Source organism: Engystomops pustulosus, chromosome 3 (assembly GCF_040894005.1).
Source record: "Engystomops pustulosus chromosome 3, aEngPut4.maternal, whole genome shotgun sequence".
In the NCBI taxonomy this organism is placed as follows: Eukaryota; Metazoa; Chordata; class Amphibia; order Anura; family Leptodactylidae; genus Engystomops; species Engystomops pustulosus.
This window is the reverse complement of record NC_092413.1, coordinates 81746667-81762375: the sequence shown is the minus strand read 5'-3', so window position 1 is coordinate 81762375 and position 15709 is coordinate 81746667. Positions and strand designations below refer to the sequence as shown.

The window sequence follows — 15709 nt, the reverse complement described above, 5'->3', positions numbered from 1 at the left end:
TCTTATGTCTGCGCCACTATCCTCATCTCCCATGTGTGTAGATGACAATTGTGCGGCCAGAGGCCCAGGAAGCCATGCTTGGAGCAGAGACCATGCATCTGCATTACACAAGTTGTATTGCTTCACCACAGCTTCAAATTTATTGGATACAACTATTGGTGATTAATTTGTATCCCATTCTCCAATAACCTGACACAGCTGTAGTCTATCCTGGATGGTGAGTGTTGGAGACTTATCTGCAGGTATTAGATTGTGTTCATCACCCCCGGTAGTGACAATGCAGACATCTGCTGCTTTATGGCAGGTCTGGTTCTGTACTTGGAGGGACCGGATCTGTTCTCCTTGTTTCGTAATTTCATTGCCCAACCTTTCTTTCTTCCCTCTTTTACTGAGCACTTTCCCATTTAATTCTCATTATGGGCCTTACATTGCAGCATCAGCTCCTTATATTGCTCCTCTAGTGAACCATCATCACATGAATGGTAGCGAGCAGAGGAATACTTTTTCACAAACTTCTGAACAAGTTCCATCTCTGTTACCACAATACACACTGACAAACACACAAAATGACAACTGAGCAAACACAGTTTGTGTAATAAATTACTACACTACAGCTCCAACAGGTTACTTTACACACTGTTTACACCTTTATATTCATTCAATCTAGGGAAATGTACAGACAAAGGCCTACAACTTTACCTCTGTACACTAAACACAACCGCTCACACTTAACGTTACCCTACAATCTCAACAGGCGACTTCCTATACATTCACATAAAACAACCTGGCTTAGTTGTAATGTAATATGAAAACGTGTTACTTACCAGGATTTTCTCTGTACCAAAGATCCAAATTCTATTCATAGATTGAAATAGCGCAGATATGTTGCCGTGGATTCTCTGTAGAATTTAAATTACAGGTCCCATCTGGGGTGCCAAATGTAAAATCTGCTTGGTTTTGGGGTGCCAGTTAATATTAAATTAACAACAATATTTAATGGATCTTTATAGGGGATTTATTAAGGGTACAATACAGGGGAATATACATAGAGGGTAAACTAACTAAGGGACAGAGAGACGGTGGGAAGGAAGTGCTCTAACTAAAGATCTGTATACCATCTTATATACATACACACGTATCCCACACACACTTGCCCATCATCCCACCTCCACCACTGTCTTGGCCAATCCAATGAGGATGTAGAGTCAAATCATTCTTATCACACAACTTGCAGGACAAGTAACTTGAGTCTTTGTTTCCCACAGGATCTGGTAGAATCTCCAGGGGGCAATGGCCTCCAGGTTTAATAGCACAGTCCATTGTTATCACATGCCGCTGTCTCTACAATCTTTATTAGGGGCAATGTAGGCATTTATGGCTTAGTTCTTCCTCTGTCCACAAAGACCCTTAAACTGTCTCAAGCCACACCATGTCATATTTCCAACAGTATATATACATATACAATATATATAGTATATTATACAATAGCAAAAATCTGGAAAAAAGTGCTTAATAAAAAATGTTGCGAAAAAATGTTGCAAACAACACTGCATATAGTAAAGTACAGGTAAAAACGAAACACAAGAAATAAAATTATGAATTTCAAAATATCTGTATGCATTTAATGTGGCAATATCCCAAGCTATGTATTGGATGAGTATAATAGACATAATAGAATGTGAATGTGAATATTTTTTTATCTTTTCTATTTTGTCTCTGTTTATCATGGCACCATTGTAGCTATAAACTAGCCTTTGCCACTGTAATGATTGAGGCCTCAGTTATACATATTGTTCCTAATCAACTATATTCTCCTTCTTAGTAAGTAATCTTTATCCTAATAGCCCCAGATGACCACTGATTGGTGGAGAACACCCCATTGCACACACTAGCCCCTAATAAGATGAGAGAATCATTACAAGGAGCTAGTTGTCAGCTACCTTATGTGCACATACAAGCCTTATAGCTTGAAGTATATAGTAATATTAAGTTTTAGTATATAGTAATATTAAGTTTTTTTTCCTATAGTATATTTATAACAGAAGCCCAATGTTGTTGACATATGTTTCAATACAAAAAGTTTGACTTTACCTATAGTTAAATAAAAAAAAGTCTGGAAAGGTCATGTATGTATTAACCTTTTAACACACCAAAGCACATCAATGGTGCTATTAAGGGTGCATTTGGTGGGACTACAAGTCCTCTGCATATAGGGCAGGTGTCAGCTGTACTATAAGGCATTTAGCTGACACCAAACTTGGCAGCAATCCTGTAAGAGGAGCACCGATTGGTTGCCATGTCTGTCTCGCTTGTCTCACTCACTACTTCCTCATTGCAGGTAGTAATAGAAAAGCAGTATATTCAGAAATAGAGTTGAATTTTCTTCAATAAGTACATTTTATTTAAATAGTGAACACACAAAAATGTTTGTGGGTGAGTACCAGACTGAACAATAGGCATCACAGTAAACTGAATCAGATAGAGCAAAAAAGATCATATCATTTAGATTTTTCAACTAAATTATATGTACATAAGGGACTTAGAGCCTTTTGAAAGTAATACACAATTGAGTATTATACAATCTTAAATATTGAGGAAGGAAATAAAAAGATAAGCAAGAGGGAGAGGAGATGGGGAGATGACCCTGCAGTGGTGGTCCAGGTATTGTAATAAGCAAAGAGGGAGGAGTGTGGGAAGAGTGAGCATAGTTTCACCATGGAGACCAAATCACCAAAACTTGCCATGTCTGTCATTTAAGATAGAATAGAATTTTTCATTACTAAGCAATGGGAAGGATCTTATACCTGAAATGGTTCTAAAACTGAGCCCGGGGGAGATATTTGGTCCATTTAGCTCCAAGGAATCTAATAGGACACACATTAAAGATAAGCCAAAGATGGGCAGATGAACATGCAGTGAAACGCCAGCTATGTCACAGAGAGGAACGACGTTTTGTGCATCAGCTATTTTGAATCTGGATCTTCTATGGTCGAGCAGGACAGATTCTTCTCATGAATAAGTTCTACTGTCAGCACGATGCAGTGAGCTCTCTGCCCCTCCCCCCTCCATTACAAGACAAGCTCACACACAGACACATCCTGCCAGCAAGCAGCAGTGTGTACAGACTTATTCTACAGGCAAGTTGAGCTTCAGCGCGCAGCTCTTTGTAACACATGCATAGGAGTACACCCAACCGCCAGCTCTGCATAGATAGTCTAGCAGTGCATAGTCACACTGTGTAGCTTTAACTCTGGTTACTCCAGGCCCCAGTAGCCGACGGTGATAAAACTTTTCAAAACTTAGCGGGCACTGAAGGATTAACCCTAAAAAGGACTCTGATGATATTTATTAGATGAACTTGCCACGAGATGTAAGGTTTCCTTTAAGATTGCTAGGATTTTTTTGCTAGGTTTTTAAAAGTATTCTCTGAAAATATAAAATGCCCTTGTCCTGTAGGTGAAATCCGTTTCATGTAACCTGGAAGACAAAAGGAAGGAGAGACTACAAGAAATTTCATTCTTTTTACTGTAACAGCTCAGTGCCCACAACTTGAGTGCTAGTTTAATGTTCAAACATTTATACATTAAATGTATTTGACCTTCTTTACTATATTGTGGTATAACCCTTATCTAGGTGAAGTGTAAATACAGGGTTAGAGACAGAAAAGGGTCAAATGAGCAACTTTATGAGGACACAGGAGGCGTTTGGGATCCCATGTTCCATTTTTTTCAATATCTACAGATTAGACATGCAATACAGACACAGTTTGGTCTTGAGCGGGATACTATTTTTTCAATGGGGGTGATGTTAGGGGGTGGGACAGCTAAGATTATGTGGGGTCTCATATCTATGGAGTATAGAGTGCTGTTGGATAGTGTATTGGGGGACCAGATGATTGAGGCGCGCTGAAAGTGGGACTATCAGGTGAACTGTCCGAGGAATTGGGAGAAGTTACACCATCCCCTGGATTATTGTCCTTGAATGCAGTGAGGAGATCAGTTATTCCTTATTCATAGGCTGTATCGAACATCATTGTTGCTGTGGAAGCAACCTTTCAGTATTTACCTGAGGAGGTGCTGTCAATTTTTCTATTTTGATAACTATTGTTCAGAATCCCCAGTTATAGAATCATAGAAGCACAATACGATTCACTTGGATACCTATTCCTTAATTTGGTGGCATCCAAAATCCTCTCATTTTAACCCTATGACAAAACTTTTGTTCCTAGCTGTATGACACAATGGTTTCTCTTAAGTTTACTATAAAAGAAATGGTAGAGATCCATCACCTATGTGATTCCATGGATGGACCCTCCTCAGATTGGGGCTGTGCTACCTTGCTACAAGTGTGTAGTCAGCACAAAAAGACTGTTCAAATACATTTGTTATTCATTAGGAGCAGAATAATCTTACAATTGATGTATTATCTAACTGCTCGTATTTTTATGGTAATAGTAATAACATCAATCCAAAGGAAACCACTTCTGGTGCATGAAAGTGTCTATCAGACAGTGTGACGCCAATTTCCCAAGGGACACCTGATTACTTACGGACATTAATAATGTCTGTGGGTGGGCTCCCAAATGGAAACACATTGTTACAGAGAAACATTTTATCAGCCAAGTTAAGATTTACTGCTCTAGATCATACCACATGAAACTTTCTCTGATGATTTCATTGAAGATCAGAGGAAACTATTTAACAGAGCCTCGGTGGCAACATGCATATAGTAATGACTTGGCAGACTGTCTTGATTTTCATGGAAGTTTATTAGAAACAAAAGGACAGATAAACTATTACATTTGCTTCTTGCAATTAAAAACTGTATTTCTCACCCCACACATGTACTTATTGTTTTAGTCCAGGGCAAAAAGAGAAAGTGATAGATCATCAAACATCAGCCATTGTGATCAATCTCATGTAAATTTGTGCAAACTGATATATAGGGGCATATTTATCAGGGCCTCTGCCCCACTTATTGCTAGCACTTGTGATTATTTTGCCCTCTCACACCAGTGGGGTGTAAAGGGGTGTGAGGAGGGGGGGGGGGTGCGGCTGGCCAAGGCATAAAGGCCAACAAGCTTCATCTTTACTGTTTTCTGAATTGCACCATATCTTTTTCATGTTAAGATCACTAAAGAACTAAGGTTTGAGGATTTTCTTCTGTAGACAAATCCTTTTAACTTTTGGCCTAAATCCCCAAATCTATGATGCACATGTATCAAACTTTTGTCTTACCCTTTTCTTTAATTTTTGAGACTTTTAATGGCGCTTTTTTTGTGTGACTATGACAGTCTCCCTTCAAAGATTGCCATTATCTTGTTTTCTGCAGTGTTCCCCGAGTTATAACCTGAATCTAGATGTGAAATTTTTAAAAAGTCGCAAAAAAAGGTGCAAAGTTTGACGCAAATCAGCGGCTGCCACTAACCAGGTGTAGAAATTGGCTAAGAACTGAGTGTAACATTTTAAAACAAAAGTCGCAAATTGTTGCAAACTCACTAAAGACCAAACGCCTCATGTATCAATAAAGAAAAAACTGCTAAGATACATATAACCAGCAGAAAAGCCAAGAAAAGCCCCAAAAAATGAACAGACAAAGCCAGACTTATGATATGTGTGAAGAAATTTTACCGCTGCACATCACTCTATACATGTGTTCAAAAGTCCAGACCTAACTGTGTTGCTAGACTTAAAAATTGCTTTTAACAAATGTTCTCAACCCAATACAACTTTGATTTTAGTTTTTTGCAAACATGAATGGGCAAAAATTCCAGCCTCTAAATCTGCAGAACTGGAAGGAACATACACCAACAGAACTGCAGTTTTCATTGCTTACGTATTGACTCAGGGGACTTAATACAGTTGTACACCACACTTTTCAGTTCATTTAACTTCTGTGGGAGGTGGTACTAGCCGAAACCTGGGACCGGAATCTAAGTGGCACCTGGTCTTCACCAGAGCCTGCCGCAAAGTGGGAAGGTCTTGCTGCAGTGGGGTGCCATCAGGTCATTCGACAGGTTGCGACTAGCCCGCGGTGGCAGCCAAGGTTGCTGTGATCTCAAAGATCCGGCAGGACGCGCGGACCAGTCCGGGCGGGAGCAGGAGCGTGGAGAGGAGAGTTTGATGCCGGGGCCAGGGGGCAGCACTACAACAGAGAGGGGCACGGGTGTGCCCGCGATCGGAGACCTGGATCGTGGGGCACCCGTGACAGTTAACAGTTAATTTGCCAACGTTTGCAAAAGAGCAGATCATTTGATACTTTGTGTGGCTCTAACATGTAAAATATCAATAGCATACATTTTAACCTTTTGCTGTAATAGTCCAAGGTATGAATTTTCTTTACAACCCACTGTAAGTACTTTTTGTGATGGATTAAATGTTAAGTTTTATCCATGTAAGCTTTATCTTTTTGCTAATAATATTAGCCCAAATTAGACAAAAATATCAATATCAAATATCATATTTCCTCTGAAATATGGAGGGATGTATGCAGTAGCTTCGTGTAAAATATGGAGGGGAATGAGTAATAACATAGTGATAACACTATTCTGTAAGCAGAGGGTGGGTGTGGTGTCTTAACAAAGAGCAGGGTCTATTTTTAAAAACGTTGTGTGTATTTTTTTAAATCAATTTCCAAAAATGAAAATGTAATAACATTCATAACTTTTAAGTAATAACATTGTAAGACCATAATGTGTTAATTCTCCAAAATGGTTAAATATGTTTTTGTGAGTGTCAACCCACTCACTTCCTTAGTTATGTATAAGAAATAAAAGTATAGAGAAATTTTGAACAAGTTGTTTAAATGCACAGAAGTGAGCTGTCACACGTACCTCCGTCGGACCTCTCGTCGCTCTGGGAGAGTAATGGAGCAGATGGCCACTCATGACCGTTCTGCTCCATTCATCTTGGAGTTGACGGAGATCACAGAGTGCGGCGTTCAGCAATTTTCATCAGCTCCATTGAGCTCTATGGAGCAGGACTGTCATGCGCGGCCGTCTGCTCCATTACTCTCATGGAGTGACAAGGGGTCCAACGGGGGTTCATGGGACCCCCATTGTGATCTGTGGGGGTCTCATCACTGTGTATAGGGCCTAACTTGAATTCATGGGAAAACGCCTTTAATGTAGAACATTTGATATTTGAAAATTTTGTAGGCAACATGTAAAATCCCCATCTTCAGAGAGGAGAAGACTTAAGTTAATCAAGCTTTTTGATGTGTGAGAGACAAGGGGAATCACATTAACCCCTTAGTGACCAGGCTCTTTTTTTTCGTTTCTGCATTTTTATTTTTCACTCCCCACATTCAAAAATCTATAACTGTTTTATTTTTTCATGTACATAGCTGTGTGAGGGCTTTTCTGCGTAACATAGCACTTCATAGTTACAGTATTTCATATTCCATGCCGTGTACTGGGAAGTGGGAAAAATAATACTAAATGCAGTGAAAATGATAAAAAAACGCATTTGCGCCATATTCTTGTGGACTTGGATTTTACATCTTTCACTGTGCTCCCCAAATGACATGTCTTCTTTATTCTTTGGGTCGGTGCGATCATGGGGATACCAAATTTATATAGGTTTTATAATGTTTTCAAACATTTACAAAAATTAAAACCTCCTGTACCTGTGGGTGGTGTCCCTTTTTCAATGACGTTTTCAATGCTACCATTTTGAGGACAGTAAGGTCTTTTGATCACATTTTATTGAATTTTATATTTAGCAAAATGGCAAAAAAGTGGTATTTTCGACTTTGGTCGCTTTTTATGGTTACGGGTTTAAACACTGGTAATAACCGTTAGATAGATAACGTGGATTTGGGGTTGCAGCAATACCTAACATGTTTATGATTTTACTGTTTATTTATATTTATATGGTAACGGTGTTACCGTTGGGTGTCTGCTGCAATATGCAGCAAACGCCCACCTTGTTTGGAGAGAGCTCAGACTGACTACATCACATGTTGGTAAAAAGTTAAAAAAAAAATAAAACTATGACTGCTTGTTTTGACCTCTAACCAAATATATATATATATATATATATATATATATATATATATATATATAGATATAGATATAGATATAGACATAGACATAGATAGATATAGATATCATCACTTATACTTATATACATATCACCACTTTGATCAACTGCAGATCGGTTCTGGCTTAGCCACTTTCGCAACAGTCACTCACTTTCATGTGCTATGCTGCCAGCTGCCATCACATTGTGTAAATAGTTTTTAGTCGCTGCCAGGCTGGGAACACACAAAAGGAAGTGATTCACTCCACTCTAATCCTCTACTGATGATGTAATATTACCCATTTTAAAGATAAAAGACATTAAAGTATTTCTGTTTTATGTATTGTTCTCTATTTCAAAACGTGTTGTACTTTCAACTAAATGGTATCCTTCAGTAGAATCTTTTCATCTGGAGGGCAGCTCGTGCTGGGCTTCCTTGGATCCCATGTATTGAGTTAGTGGTTTTTGTTGTAATGAGCCACACTGCACAACTAGTTCTTTCTGTTTTCACACTGCCCCTTGGTGATTTCATTGTAGACTACCATTGTGAGCAAGGTCACGCTAGGTGGAAACATCTATATATTAGTATTTACTGAAGAAAATGTTCAAACCTAAGGCTACCTGCAGACGAACATGGGGAATCTTGGATGTGGAAAACAGGCATTTTTCTTCAGGCTGATATCTAATCAATGGGCAAAAACAATGATCTAATATATAAAGCTAAGTGTGTGTAGGTATGTATGTATGTATGCATGTATGTATGTGTGTATGTCAGCTATAGGAATCTATACTGTCGCGTTTACATTTACCAAATTCTGTGGTGGGGTGTTATATATATACGATTTGATATGCTTATTTTTTGAATTTTCATAATAAAATGTCTGTCTTTGATTTGTGGTCCATATGTAGTAATTTATTTTTATTAAAGAGGACCTTATATGGAGAGAAACATACCATTTTGTAGGGGATTGCTACATAGACTCAGGGGCAGTGTGAATGTTCTCTCTAGCCCCTACGGTTGCAAAGATATCAGTCCCAGTATCTGACCATTATAATCTATCTTCTGTCATAGAGGAGGAGCTGGGTGTGTTATGCTAATCTTCTCTCATATTGTCTAGTCAGTAGCAGACAGTGTGTGGTAGTTAACATTGTGTTTACAAAAGATGCAATTTTACAAATTGCGAAGCGAACGGAATGGAAACGTCAGTGCAATGTAAACATATGTGCAATGGAAATGCTATGAAAACAGGACTCAAATGCAATATAAATGCAAACACAATGTAAACGCAATGCAAACCCAATTTGAATACAAATGCCATGTAACTGCAAATACCATGCAATTGCCATGTAAACACAAGGCAAATGCCATGTAAATGCAAATGTGAGGCAAGCACATAAGCGCAAATGGAACGTAAAGGGGGACGCAAATGCCATATAGATGCAAGTGCTGTGCAAGCAGCAGGCATATGCAACATAAACTTGACGCAAAAGGCACGTAAATTCAATGCAAATGTAACTTAAAATCAACATGGATGTATTTGCAATGCAAACAACACATAAACGCCACATAAATGTAAATATGAAACAAATGCTGTGCAACCACAATCGCTACAAAAATGCAAATGGGACGCAAACTAAATGTAAGCATAAACGCAAAGCAAATTCCTTGTAAATGAAAATTTGACACAAACTTATGTAAGCGCCATATAAACATAAAAGCAAGTGCCACACAAACACCTTGTAAATGTAAACGCCACAGAAAAGCAACTGCCTTTTTACCGTAAACATGATGCAAACAGCAAGTTAATGCAGTCGGCATTTAAACATGAATGCAACTCAAACGACGTGTTAGCATAAACGTGGCACAAACACTAGGTAAACACAAATGCCACATAAATGTACATGCAATGGAAACTGCATGTAAAACTCTACAGAAAGTGCTGAAAATGCCATGTAACCATAAACTCAAATTTTTCATTTTTCAGTTTTGCCTGCTGTATGGAACAAAGTTGATTTACAATGAAAGGGCCTGGTATCTAGAACATAAATACCTGACACCTGCAACCAGTAACAAGATCAGAGACCAGGTAAGAGTGGATAGAAATGTATTGTTGTTGTCTATTTTGTGAATGTCAAAGTTACTTTGCATAACCTTACACTGCAAGGCTCATGTACGTGTATAAGAGGTGATAAGATGTTTTCCTATACAACAGAAGTTCTATGAAGGGGAGAAGGGAAAAGATAAGTAGACCGTAAATGAGGGCCGTGAGCTGGCGGCAAAAGGTGGCAGCTAGTTCACAGCACCTATTGTACTCTATTGTGCATGGACATGGTGCGATGAAGCACAGTGCATGCGCCATGTCTTCTGTACCAAGCAGCCGCGCTGCAAATGTAGAGCGATTCCTGCACCAATTTGTGACACAGGCCCTAAGTTCCTATGGACATCGGTGGGGTGAGACCCATAATGCACACAGTCGTGTACAAGAGGCGTCAGAGCTAGATACAAGGCTACATTCACACTACAGCATGGGGGACGTATATATGTCCCCCAAACACTTCTATAGGCTCACGGCGCCCTATGGGAGCGGTATGGTGCAGCACACGTGCGGCACTTTACCACTCCGTATCCCGGGAAAAGATAGGACATGTCCTATCTTTTCCCGTATTACGGCGCCGCGGCCAAATATTGCTATGGAGAGGGGCGGGGGTGAGCTGCACTCACCTCCTCCTCTCCCCCCCTCCCCCCACTGCCGTTTGCCCGCCGTGCTACGGCGCGGCGGGCTCACAACAGTGTGCATGTAGCCCAATACTGTATTTTGTGACATTTTCCAGTTCCCTGTCAGAACATTGAGGGCAGGTAAACAGAATTGATTGAGGAAGTCCTGCTAATTAACCCCTTAAGGACGCAGCCATTTTGTAGCTTAATGCTCAGCCCCATTTTTTGGATTCTGACTTGTGTTGCTTTATATGGTCATAACTTTTGAACACTGTTACTTATCTAAACGATTTTGAGATTGTTTTTTCCCCACATGTTGTAATTCATTTAAGTGGTAAATTTTGGCTGATAAGTTTTGCGTTTATTTACAAATAAAAAGAAAAAATGTGGATTTTTTTGAAAAATTTGCCATTTTCGAAATCCGAAATCATTGCGTTTTCAGCCCAATAGATTTACCACCAAATAAATTGCTGAATAACATTTCCCATATGTCTACTTTACATTTTCATAATTTTTGAAATGTCTGGATAATTTATTTTGATGTCACGCAGCTTACAAATAAATTATCGATTTTCCGTATTTTCAGAATTTACTATTTTGGGGATTAATACTGTTTTAAATTAAATTTTACATATTTAGCATTAAAACCCCCTATATAACCAACCCATTTTCAAATCTGCACCCCTCAAACTATCAGAAACAGCTTTTAGGAAGATTGTTAACCCCTTGAGATCTTCATAGTAATTGAATAATAATGAAGGTGAAATTTAGAATGGTCACATTTTGTCAGTTATGCGTTCATTTAGCCCTAAAATTTACACATTTCCAAAAGATAAAAAAAGAAAACCCACCATACAATTTGTCAGGATTTTAGTTTCCTCATTGGATCATTTTGCAAGCTATAACATTTTCGCTTAAGGGCACTGCCTTCAGGCAACTCTGGGGTCTCGATCGGACTCCAGAGATGCCATAGCAATGATCGGCGCTCCTGAAAATGGCACGGGGGTGCTGATCGTAGGGGAAAGACTCCCGGAAGGCACGTTAAATGCCGCGGTAGAATTGGTAGATTACTGCTGATATCCCGCGACCCCCAATGCCGGTTTGGCTCCTGTGCAGAGCTGAACCAGCATCGTCACCGCGCAGTAGCTGTACTGCGCTGAGCGCTATTTGCAGGACTCAGCGCAGTACAGCTATGGCGCGGAGCGCTAAGGGGTTAAAGTCATCTGTAGAGATGAGAGATGAAAGTGCAGGACATCATGAAAATGTAAGCCCCCACATTAGATGAATCCCCAAATCTGCTGATCATCTGTGTGTGTGTGCAGACCAGACAAGTTGGTATAAACCGCTCTATCCCAATGCACCACACCCACAATGCCACCCACACCCCCATATCCACACCCGTAATGCTGCACCTGTTTTCACGATGCCACTTTATGCCCCTGAAAAATAATTTCTGCTGACACATTCCATTTAACAGTTTTTCCTGGTAAACCTCTTCTTTGTTTTTTGAATGTTTTAGCTGCTTTTGTTTGACTTGGTATTGATCTAGGGGGAATTCATTTCTCCAAATTCCCCTATTTGTTTTTCACTGCTAAGTTGAAGGCTCTGTATGCTGAGTCATGTACTTCCTGCTGATCCTGATAATAGTATCTCTCACACACAAATTCCAATATTGTTCAAACAGTATAAGCAATTATTGGTATAGTATAGGCCCCATGACATCTCCTGGATTATGACTTTTACTCTTCCTGTGACAAAGTTCATCCTATTTGTATACAGATAAATACACTTGAGGTCATGTACACAGTATACACTATATAATGTTATAAATAAATAAAAATGTATAATGTTATAAATAAATTAATACAACAAAACTCAGTTTCATTAATTACAAAATGGAGGTAAATTGTTTGTTTTTATGATTTACAAAATTTTATGGGCTTTCTAAAGTAAACAGATTTATCTCCAATATGGCTGTCACTGAAAACTCTCTGATTCATGTACTGTTACCTTCATATGTCTTGTATTATAGATAGAAGCATACATAATCAGAAGTCTTGTCATTTAGATATTATTTCATTCTTTTTAGTGAAAATGGATTTATGCACTTAATGTGGTGTACATGATATTTAACTGAGCTTCATACCCCCACTGATCATCTGATTTGCATTTTTTATACACATGTGTATAAGACAAAGTAGGGTTTTTTTGCTCGTTTTTTGTGCTGAAGAACGCGGCTTATACGGGAGTATGTACTATATATACCACCACTAAAGCATAGCAGATTACTCTAGCATAGCAAGTTAAATTCTGAGTAGGATCGGGAAGTAAGAGTTCCCCTTATGGAGACTTCCAATTAAGGGCATCTTGTAGGTTTGTGGAGCCGTTGACGTATGCAAATAAGTTTTCCAGGATGGGATAAGGAAATCTCTTTTTACTACCTTGTAAGGTCATGGGTGATGTCAAGGGAGCTGCCTTACAAGGTAGCTAAAAGAGCAGGACCGGACAGGCTATATGACCCACCGGCGTAAATCCCAGCAGGCCGACTAGTCTTGGGCGGGTGGGGCCGTTCAAAAAACCCCATGTACTCACCTTTCCGATGCTCCCCTGCAGCTTTGCTACTTGATGCAGTCCGTGAGCCGCCGAAGCTGCCGGCCGGACTGACTGCATCAGAAAGGTGAGTACATGGTTTATTATTTGTGCTGGGCTGGAGATAGACTGGCTGTATACTGGGGGGACTGGCTGGATGTATACGGGGGGTGGTTGGCTGTATACTGGGGGAGCAGGCTGGCTGTATACTGTGGAGGTTGGTTGGCTATATACAGGGATGGCTGGCTGGCTATATACAGGGGAGGCTGGCTGGCTATATACAGGGGAGGCTCGCTATATACTGGGCTGGCTATATACTGTGGGGGCTGGATGGCTGGGGGGACTGACAGGCTATATACTGGGAGCTGGCTGTATACTGGGGGTGCTGGCTGGTTATATACTGGGGGTGCTGGTTGGCTATAAATTGGGGGGGCTGGCTGGCTACATACTTGGGGGACTGGTTATATACTGGTCTGGCTGGCTGGATATATACTGTGGGAGCAGCATGGCTTTTTGCTGGGGGGGGCTGGATGGCTATATACAGAGGGCTGGCTGGGTGTATACTGAGGGGACTGACTGGCTATATACTTGGGTCTGGCTGGATATATATACCGGGGGGGCTAGCTGGCTATATACTTGGGGGCTGGCAGGCTAAATACAGAGGATTGACTGGCAGTACAGTCGGTCCCATGCTTAAGGACACCCGACTTACAGACGACCCCTTGTTAAAGATGGATCCCTTTCCCGACTGTGACCTCTGGTGAAGCTCTCTGGATGTTACTTTAGTCCCAGACTGCAATGATCAGCTGTAAAGTCTCTGTAATGAAGCTTTATTGATAATCCTTGGTCCAATTACAGCCGAACATTTTTAAACTCCAATTGTCACTGGGGCAAAAAATGTTTTTGTCTGGATCGACAATAATAAAATATAAAGTTTCGACTTGCTTACATACAAATTCATTTTAAGAACAAACCTATGGAACCTATCTAGTACGTAACCCAGGAACTGCCTGTATACAGGGGGGGGGGGATGTCTGTCTACTGGGGGGACTGGCTGGTTATATACTGGGGGGGCTTGCTAGATATATACTGGGGGGAGGGATGGCTGGCTATATACTGGGGGGCTGACTGGCTATATACTTGGGGTACTGGCTGGTTATATAGTGGGCTGGCTGGCAATATACTATGGGGCAGGCTGGCTATATACTACAGGGGCTGGCTATATACTGGGGGTGCTGGTTGGCTATATACTGGGGGGGCTGGCTATATACACGGGGAACCTTCTGGCGGTGTTATATGGCGTAGTAATAGTAATTATATTCCTGTACATAGGGGGCAGTATTATAGAAGTCATATTCTTGTAAATAGGGGGCAGTATTATAGCAGTTATATTCTTGTACATAGGGGGCAGTATTATAGTAGGTATGGTATATTCTTGTACATAGGGGCAGTATTGTAGTTGTTATATTCTTCTACATAGGGGGGGCAGTATTCTAGTTGTTATATTCTTCTACATAGGGGGCAGTATGTTATTAGTTAAGGGAGGCCTCTAGGTCCTTTTAATTAGTAAAGGGGGCCTCTAGGGCCTTTTAATTAGTAAAGGGGGGGCCTCTAGGGCCTTTTAATTAGTAAAGGGGGGGCTCTAGGGCCTTTTAATTAGTAAAGGGAGGCCGCTAGGGGCTCTTAATTAGTAAAGGGAGGCCGCTAGGGTCTTTTAATTAGTAAAGGGAGGCCGCTAGGGTCTTTTAATTAGTAAAGGGAGGCCGCTAGGGTCTTTTAATTAGTAAAGGGAGGCTGCTAGGGACTTTTAATTAGTAAAGGGAGGCCGCTAGGGGTTTTTTATTAGTAAAGGGAGGCCTTTTATGACTGTTTTAGTGTCATTTTGTGCTATTTTGGTTGGTGGTGTGCCCCAGGATTTTCTAAGTATAAAAAGTGTGCCGCGGCTCAAAAAAGGTTGAAAATTACTGTACTAGGGGACCAGAGCAGGGAAGTGTTTAAAAAAAGTATACATCACTGAAGGTTTAGGGAAGGAGTAAATGTCTGCATCCCTAGTGGCCTGAGGCAGGGAAGTGGTTGATGTAAACATCCTGGTGATGAAGGGTTTATCATACCAGCTTCCAGGTGAATAACTCATCCCCCAGGGTGGTCTTTTCCTGGAAGAAGCTATATGTGATATCCTCTCACTTCAGGCTTCTTGATGCTTTGATGCACTGAGATGTGTGTAAGGGAGGAAGGAGAGAACTAGGAACTAATGCAGAGCAATAGAAAGAGCAAGACAACTCTCCTATCTCTTTTATGTGTGTATGGTGTAAATGTATTGCATATTATTGTTAGAAATGTGTGGCTTCCAAGAAACATGACTGCAACTACTACTCAATATCTG

The 15709-nt window shown here is 40.4% G+C and overlaps 1 protein-coding gene across 1 annotated transcript in view; it reads left to right on the top strand.

Annotated features, from left to right (window-relative positions):
* Positions 1 to 15709, top strand: part of ACOXL (acyl-CoA oxidase like) — a 257177-nt gene that overhangs the window by 210819 nt on the left and 30649 nt on the right. Inside the window, exon 18 of the mRNA XM_072141224.1 lies at positions 10007 to 10108. Coding sequence (XP_071997325.1) covers positions 10007 to 10108 — 102 coding nt within the window. The remainder of the gene's footprint in view (positions 1 to 10006; positions 10109 to 15709) is intronic.